This window comes from Salvia hispanica, chromosome 6, assembly GCF_023119035.1.
Source record: "Salvia hispanica cultivar TCC Black 2014 chromosome 6, UniMelb_Shisp_WGS_1.0, whole genome shotgun sequence".
NCBI lineage: Eukaryota > Viridiplantae > Streptophyta > Magnoliopsida > Lamiales > Lamiaceae > Salvia > Salvia hispanica.
The window spans coordinates 9,562,145-9,571,233 of record NC_062970.1 but is presented as its reverse complement, the minus strand read 5'-3'; the positions used below and the strand labels follow the sequence as shown (position 1 = coordinate 9,571,233).

The following is a 9,089-nucleotide window of genomic DNA, read 5'->3' as shown; positions in this document are numbered from 1 at the left end:
CCATAAAATAATTTTTTAAAAAAATTTGGGTTCCTGGTAACCGGGAAATAAACCAAAACCGCCGGTTAATTGGGGAAACCGGAACCGGAAAAACGTTTGGTTCCGGCCGTTCCAAACCCTTTTAAAAATAAAAGGGTTTCCGGTTTCAACCGAACCAACTGGTTTTCTAACCAAGGATTAAATTAAATTTTTATTTTTTTATAATTTAATATACTAATAAATCTAATTTAATTGAATTTTTTTTTAATTTTAAAAGAATTTTTAAAAAAAATTTTAATTTCATTACAATTTTTTTAAAATTTTAAACTTTATAAAAAATTTTTCCCAAAATGGTTAATTAATTCATTTAACATACGATTTTTAACTTGTTTCGTTGAAATAATTTATTAACTGTTCGTTATAAAACAAAAAGTCACAACAAGATAAATTTGGTATTGAAATTCTATTGAAAAATTTTTTTTGCCAAAAAAGGGAAAAATGGAATTAAATTTTTAAAAACTCATTTTTAAAAAAGTTGCTAAAGTTTAGAACTCCTATTTTTGTATTAAAAAATTCTAACATAAATTTGTATTACTCTTTTTTCCTTTTATATGAATATTATTTATTGTTGGTTTTTTTTTTTTGTGTATTTTAATATATATTATCTTTGGATTTCACTAATCTCATACTAGTACTTAATTGGAATTAAAATAAGATGAAATAGCCTCCAATAGCACCTCGTTAGGTGACATGAAAGAAATGAACAACTGCCGAGAAGAAGATGAAAACAAGCAATAGAGAAGGAAAAAAGAAAATGAAAACAAATAAACACTAAGATTCACAACTCCAACTAGCTGGATAACGAACTAACAATAGCTATAAGTAGGCCGTTAAAACCAAACAGAAGTAGTGGGAAGAGACGGCTGGAAGGATAAAGATATAGTAAAATAAACAAGCAGGAGATGTTGGTAATTCTTATTTTGAAATAATCTCTCGATCTCCCAAAAATTAATAAAATTGTATATGACACTAAGTTTTAATATGCAATTGGTAAAGTAAGAGAGATAAGAAAAAGTAAGAGAGAAGAAAAAATATACTCTCTCCGTTCCAAGGAAGATGACCCATTTCTTGGGCGGCACGAGATTTTATGCAAATTTATTTTGTGTGTTGAGAGGAGAGAGTAAAGTAAGAGGAAGTGAATAAAGTAGAGATAAAAGTGTTTCCATTTTAAGTAATGGATCATCTTAGTTGGGATAAACTAAAAAGGAAAGTGGGTCATCTTCAATGGGACGGAGGGAGTATTAGTAGTAATGTTAGTGGATTGTGAGGTCCACATTATTAGTAGTTTTAAACTTTTCTAATTTATACTTTGTCTAACTTTGAGGAACGGTCCAATGAAAAAACTAATCTATTTTTTGGGACTGAGGGAGTATTGTTTAGTATAAAGGCAGGGGAGGTATATTAAGTTTTTGTATTTTCTTAATGTATTTCATAATTGTAGAGAGGTAGAAAGATTAATGTCTGAGTTCAAAGGTGTTCGAATCCTCTGTAGTGCACCTTTAAATTCATTTATCTATTACATAAAATAGAGCAGGGTAGACAACGAGGAAATATTGTAACTAACGAACGAAATAAAAATATTCTAGGATTGATAGTTGATACTGAATATTCAAAATCTCCTATTGTCAACTTTGAATAATGACTAATTTTTATTTTAACTTACTAATACTCTCTATGAAATTGAGTAGTGAGATCGCTAATGCACAACTTACAAAATATGTCATCTAAACTTCTTGAATTAACTACATTTGTCAAGATGTTTGTCAATTGATCCTCAAATCAAACAAATGGCAATTTCACAGTTACACATTCAACACTTTCAATTGTGGACAATATTTCGTGAACAAAGGGAAGAGAGTATTTATTTCCCTTTCATTTGTTAACATCCCTCTCTCAATCCCTTCAAGATAAACTTGGGATGGGTTGAACTTTTTCATGATCACATTCAATCAATCTACTAGCTCAAATTTAAAGTCCAGACAAATAAAATAATGGGTCCGTCAGTTTTTAGTTACACTCTAGATTCCCTAAAACCCTTCAAGATGAACCTTGGAGGAGTTCGACTTTTTTTTCACATAGATTTGGATCAACTCTCTATTGAACTGACCCAAATTTAAAGCCCAAATGAACTATAAGGTTGGTCATTTCTCACTAATTGTTTAGTCCACAGTTGGCGATCTACTCTAATACCATAATAGAAGTCCGTGACCAATTGGTGATAGATGAACTTGTCCAATAGACTTGTTCAGTGGTTTTACTTTTCTCTTAAAAATTATAATGCTCCTATTTTTCAATAATCGTTTTATTTTGTCATTTTCGTTCAACCACCAATAAATATTTTATTTTTTTTTTACTACTTTTGGTAATGAATTCCACATTCTACAAACTTTATCTTACTTACCTTTTATTATACTACTAGCTTTCTTCATTCACCTTTTATTAAATTTCTTCAAACCCATATCAAATTAAGCCTAGCTTTCTTCATTCACTTTTTATTAAATTTCTTCAAAACCCATATCAAATTAAGCCTAGCTTTCTTCATTCACTTTTTTATTAAATTTCTTCAAAACCCATATCAAATTAAGCCGAGTCTATCATTCATAGACCGATGGAGTATCCATTTTTTTCATTTGCCAAACAGTATAATAGACAGGACATTAGGCATCTCTAAAAGAAAATTATAGAGATGTCCCATATCAAGGTGACAGTGATTTACTATTAAAAAACAAATGTGTTGATATCAATAGTAGTTTCGAAAAGCATTAATCTTTCACCTTCACCACCACTTAACATATGAAAGCAACCAATGATTAATTATTGTTCAGGTGGTTTACCCCATCCCCAGCCCCAGCCCCAGCCCCAACCCCAACCCCACTCTAACAATATATACATAGAAAGGACAAAAATATTCAACAAACCACCCAGAAAAAGATGGATTAAAGCCATATATTCCCATAGTCACAGTCAACAAAGGCCAGCAGACACAATATTGAAAAGTCATGAAAATAGTCTGATTCACTGACCATCCAGCCTCAGTTAAAAACACACACATAAACGGTACAAATGCAAATCAAGAGAGCCCTTTTGGTTTTGTTGCAGTTGCAGCCAACACATTAATTTTGTATCTAGCCTCCCAAACAAAAAATACAATGAGTTTTACAGCAGTAAAAATCTTCCCTTTTTACCATTTATGGGATTTACAATACGTACATAGAGTGAAGGGACCTCATATTTTTTTAACCTGCTGCAAATCCCACCTATTTTTGTTGGTTTCTCTCTTTTGCAATACAACCAAACAGAGGTGCAATAAATGCTCCACATTTTTGAGCAGTTTACCAGGTCTAACTAGACTCCCATGACATGACCACTCTTGTTTCATTAGTTTTTGGCTCCTTTTCTCCCTTCTAATTCTCGATCACTCTGTCTGTAATAAAAACTAGGATCCTAACCAGCCTTCCAAAACAAGAAACACTAATAAATATAGCCCCAAAAATAAGAAATCATGGAAATTGGAAACACACCTCAAGTGGCCCCCACTCCAAGAAAATCAATGAATGCTATGTTTCCCTTGTCATATTTCCCATTCTCATCTTCCCCACACCAATAAACATTGGCCCTATTGTTGGCTGCTGATTCAGATGCAGAAACTTCAGAGTTGGAATCCGATTGATGCTCCACATTTGCATCACCTGGATGATATCAAACAAAGATTAAAACTTTTTCACAACAAAAACTGAATTTATTTAATAAAACCTAAGTTAACATACCATTTAGGAGATTGGTGAAGAAATGAGAGGGTTTAGCAGAGGAATGAGTAGGGATTTGGGGATTTGGGAAAGAGGGTTTCCTCCTCCTGTAAACGCTGTTGTGTTCCCTGTGTTTCCTGGCCATGATCACATGCCAATGGTTCTTCACTGCGTTGTCTGTTCTGCCAGGAAACAACCTAGCAATCATCGCCCATTTGTTTCCGTACATTGTGTGCGCTGCCAGCAGTCTCTCTTCCTCCTCTTCGCTGAAAGCCTTACGGTTGATTCTCGAATCCAACTGGTTGAACCATCTCAATCTGCAACTTTTCCCTTCACACACACCAAATAAAATGAAATCAACTCAAAATTCATTGTTGATTGGATTAGCATAGGGATTAATTTGTAGTTACCTGATCTACCGTCGAGTTTCTCAGCGATGAGATTCCAGTTTTGGGGGCCGAATTGGGCGACCACTTCTCTCAGCCTAGCGTCTTCGTGCGGCCTCCAATGCCCTCTCGCACACACCTTCGATTTTCGCGCCATTTCTTCGAATTGGGGAATTTCCTTTTTCTGCTTCTTTGCTTCGTCGATTTGCCATGGGTAGTAGATCTTGTGCTCCATCACAAGAAACGGAGAGATGAGGGAGAGTTATTTATGCAATAAATTGAAACGATGAAGTGGAAGAAACAGGCTTTTTGAGAGGAGTATATATAAAAACTCCACAACCATCCAAAAACGTGCAACTCTCACTCTCTTGTGTGTGTGTGTGTGAAATTGTGAATATAAATATAGATAGATAAATTGTATGTATATGTGTGTGTTCATGCAAATCGAGAACCGCTCGTGTGGGTGGTGATGGTGGGAAACCCCATTCAACAACAGTGTTGGGTTTGGGTGTGTAACTGCTCCTTTTTTATTTATTTTATTATTATTTTGATCTCGGTTTTTGAGAAGAGAAAAACAGCATCTGTTTGTCGCTATTATCAATCTCTTTTTCAAAAAGATTTCTACTTTTGAAACCAGAGAAGGAAGCCTAAACTGCTGTATTATTGTTTTAACCTTTTAAGCACACAATTAGGCCCATCCTTTTTATAAAAAAAAATATGAATATCAAACATGTCTTTAATCTTTTGCTATTTCCGTGTATAATTCAATGCACCCAATCCTATCGCCATTGATTCCTTCATTTTCAAAAATATAAAAACTTTGGTTTTTCCTTATTCTTTTTAAAAAAGTTTTAATCCCATGCCGTTTATTTGCCTGACTACCTTCTTTTATATTAGGTGATCCTTTCCGTTATTTCCCTAACTCCATGTTTTATGTCCAAACTTAATTTTTTATTTATTTATTTAATCATAAGAGTAACTAACCGAGATAAATGGTGAACAGCATATAATAAAGATATCTAATTTTATTCGTCTATCTAAAGGTATGTTCATAACTTTAATTAATGTTGGATTATACTCCGTACTTATTAAGCTGAAAAGTGTTTACTTCATCTATTTTATTACTTATTAGTTGGTAATGTAAACTACATACTGGTAGTGTGATTCTTTTTTTTTTTTTTTTTTTCTCTGCTTTAGTCAATTATATTTAACGAAATGTGTGCACAATCTCATATTTTACACCAACCAAAGTTTTGCATTCTTAAGTTGTGTTTTACACGCCTTCTTAGACATAGTACTATGTTTTAAAACATTTGAAGCACATGATATGTCAATTATATTTGAAAATTATAGTACGCTTGAACAGCTTGAACAAAATAGATGCTGGTGGAATATCAATTATAACAATTCTATTGGATTATTGAGGGCTCATTTTATAGTGTGGACTGGACATAGTATGATAATTAAACTTTGAATTGAAATGACTTCTAATTAGTCGAAATTGATCAAGAGATATTTAATATCTACTCCACCACTAAGTTATCTTTAAGGAATCGATGGAACTATTGTTGCAAAAAGGTTGAAACCCCAATTCCAAGGGTCTCACATTTCGGCCCGACAGTATTGTAACGGGTGTTCAATCAAGAAATCGATGGAACTATTATTACTCCCTCCGTTTCTTGTTAATAGAGACATTTTTTTTCGCACAGAATTTAAAAATAGTGTGTTAAATGGATGGAGAAAAAAAGTAAAAGAGAATAAAGTAAAATGAAGAATTACTTTTTATCAAAAATAAAAATGACTTAATTAACTTAAAACTTCCCTAAATAAAAAAATGACTCTACTAACGTGGAACAGAGAGACTAACATGCAAATTGCAGACGAACATACTGCATCCAATAAACACATTGGTTAATGACTGCAAATTACTCTCGTTATAGAAACTATATTTGTATTATATTCTGTTTGTTCCCAATAATGGCTGTACTCTACTCATACACATATAACTTGTCAAGAATTTAATGTGCCTAGAATCCTAGCCTTCTTAACTTAGGTATGTCGTTCCAAAGCAATAAAAGTACATGGGGATACTTATAAAAAATAAAATCATAAATATATTGAATTTTAGTATGAAAACGTATTCACACTCAATATTCATTAACAATTATAATAGGCGTGGAAGTACACATGTTATGTACTAGTACTCCCTCCGTCTCATGGAAGATGACCTCTTCCTTGAGCGGCATTATATTTTATCAACTTTATTTTATGTATTAAGTGGCGAGATTAACTCATTAAAGTAAGAGATAAAGAATAGAGTAGAGATAAAAGGTATTCCATTTTACAAAATGAGTCAGTCTTGATTGAGACAAATCAAAAAAAAAAAGTGGATCATTTTTTATGGGACGGAGGGAGTACTAAACATCTAATAATGTTGCACACGCATCATCATGAATTACAATCTAATTAAACAAAAAAAATATAGGTATAAATCACACACACGCATATAGAGAGAGACACACCACACGAATGCATATTTATTTGGACATAAATGGGTTTGTTGAGAGGAAATAAATGTAGAAGAAGGAGAGGAGAGAAGGGACCATATAGTGTGACGCAGTGATGAAAACTGTTATGGAAGATCATTGAGATGGTCACGAGGAAGACATTTGCGTATCTGTTTTGCGTAACTGAATGAACAACTTTTTCTTGTTTGACTCCTCCATCTTATTATTATATTTTTCAGTTACTATGTAATAATAACCATAATCCTCTTTAAATCTTTTGGAACATTTTCCTCCTCTTCCATTCTGTGCCATTCATTTTTCCACACTTCCACTTTAGATCTTGTACTACAATTTAATGCTTCAAATGGTATACTTATATATATAAACACTTTAACCCTGTGTTATTTTGAATCATAGAATTCAGGTATTTATAAGTATAATCCAATTTTAAGTTATTACTATTTATTTTTATGGCTTGATTTAAGTTCGAATTTATTCCAGGAACATAAATGGTAATGCTGAGCTAGACCACTCTTAGAAAAAAAAAATTAATTCAGTCAATTGCAGACTTTAATTAATTGATGAATATTTGTATCTTAAGTACGAAAAATAAAATATTAAAGAGAAAGCCCTGAATATTCGTAATTTCAGATTTGCGCATACAACTAATATTAATTTTCTATAGTTGCTAATAATAATATGCAATTTGGCTTGAATTAAACTGATACTCAATTTAATTAATTCAAAGTCAAATAGACCAGAGACAAAAGCCCTAAGGTTTTCATTCAGGAATTTTCATCCCCTAAACCTAAGAACAAAATAAAAGTTCGAGTAAGACGAGAAGTTGCAAGCCACTTTGATTCTTGATGAATCTTGAAGGTAAAATTTCCCAGCGTATCTAGGATATTTGATTAGGGGATGTGAAATAATTATAGTAGTACTTTATTAAGAGTACAAGTTAAGATAAAAAGAAAGACAATAGTGTTTATTAATATAAATTAGAATTGTGATAAAGAAAGATGTGTACAAATTGAGCTAAAGAAAGGAAAATAGAATAGGTAAAAGAAATAAACCACGAATTTAAAGTAAAAGAACTCAAGTATCAAATAGACATGAAAAAGACAAACTATTCATATCAATTAAAATTAAGATAATGAGGATACAAATACAATCAAGATAAAGAAAGAAAAAAATGAGAAAAGAAAGAAGGGACACAAATTAAGATAAAGAAACTAAAATTTGAGAAAAGAAATTAAAGAACGTAGTAAGTATATGATAATGAAAGAAAAATGTAACAAAAATACTCCATTCGTCCATTCCTACAAGAGTATGCACTTTTGGTTGGACATGGATTTTAATAACCAATAATAAAGTAAGAGAGATAAAAAAGAAAAAGTAATTAAAGGATTGTTTGTGGAGAATAAGTCCCACCTGATTAGAGAAAACAGTTTCCAAAATTAGAAAATGGACTCCTGTGGGATAAACTAAAAAGTAAAGAGTGCATATTCTTAGGGTGTCTCCACCGTCGCCCTTCCCGTTCGCCCGTCGGCGACGGGCGACCGGACGTCCGCCCACGCCCGTCCCGAGTGCCCCTGCGATGGGCTCGCCCCTCGCGTCGACGTCCGACCGGACGTCCGCCACTGTGGCGAAGGTCGGACGTCCGACATTTTTATTTTTTATTATTTAAAAAAAAAAAACCTCTATAAATAGGGCTCCCCCAACTTCATTTCATTCACACCACTTGTGTTGACAAGTTTCTCTCTTTAAATCTACAAATTTCATTTCTACTACAATGGAGTACAATAGAAACTCCCCCACCACGAGCGGAGGAAACACACCCTCGATTCCCATCGGATCGGAGGAAAATTTTGCGGGGATGAATTCCCAGATGGCGGGGACGGTGGGGATGGGCGGTATGCCGGCGATGACTCCCCAAATGTTCTACACTATGTACACTTGGATGAGTCAGATGGGTCAGATGATGCCAGGGGCAGCGGGTATGCCTGCAAATATGTCGGGGATGGGTGGGACGATGCCAGGGGCAGCGGGGACGGGCGGTATGCCGCCAAATATGGCGGGGGTGGGAGGGATGATGCCCGGGGCAGTGGGGATGGGCGGTACGCCGCCAAATATGTCGTGGGTGGGTCGATGGAGAGGCGGAGCCCGAGGACGCCTAGGGACTCTGTGTATCGGCCATATATAGATTTGTTGGCCGATGATTCCCCTAGTACTGTTCCGGAGACTCAGTACGCCGACATCGAGACTTTCTCTTTTGAGGATCTGGGGCTATCGCCGATCCGTGAGACTCCCGATGAGGCGGAGCCATTTGAACATCAAAGAGTTTGACAAGTGGGAGGCCTTTCTCGTGGTCAAGGATTCGCAAAAGTTTGCGATTGGTGCCGAATCGGGCT

The 9,089-nt window shown here is 34.4% G+C and overlaps 1 protein-coding gene across 1 annotated transcript; it reads right to left on the bottom strand.

The window, feature by feature from the left end:
- Positions 1-3,028: 3,028 nt before the first annotated feature.
- LOC125197283 (transcription factor CSA-like) lies at positions 3,029-4,528 on the bottom strand. The gene is made up of 3 exons (XM_048096007.1): positions 4,196-4,528; positions 3,807-4,115; positions 3,029-3,728 (listed from the first exon to the last, which is right to left on the bottom strand). The coding sequence occupies exons 1-3, from the start codon at positions 4,404-4,406 to the stop codon at positions 3,562-3,564; spliced, it is 687 nt and encodes a 228-aa protein (XP_047951964.1). The 5' UTR covers positions 4,407-4,528; the 3' UTR covers positions 3,029-3,561.
- Positions 4,529-9,089: the final 4,561 nt, after the last annotated feature.

Coding starts and splice junctions, on each gene's coding strand:
- LOC125197283 (XM_048096007.1), bottom strand. CDS start 4,406: ATGGAGCACAAGATCTACTACCCATGGCAAATCGACGAAGCAAAGAAG. Junction 4,116..4,195: donor GAAACTCGACGGTAGATCAG/GTAACTACAAAT, acceptor GTGTGTGTGAAG/GGAAAAGTTGCAGATTGAGA. Junction 3,729..3,806: donor CTTCACCAATCTCCTAAATG/GTATGTTAACTT, acceptor GATATCATCCAG/GTGATGCAAATGTGGAGCAT.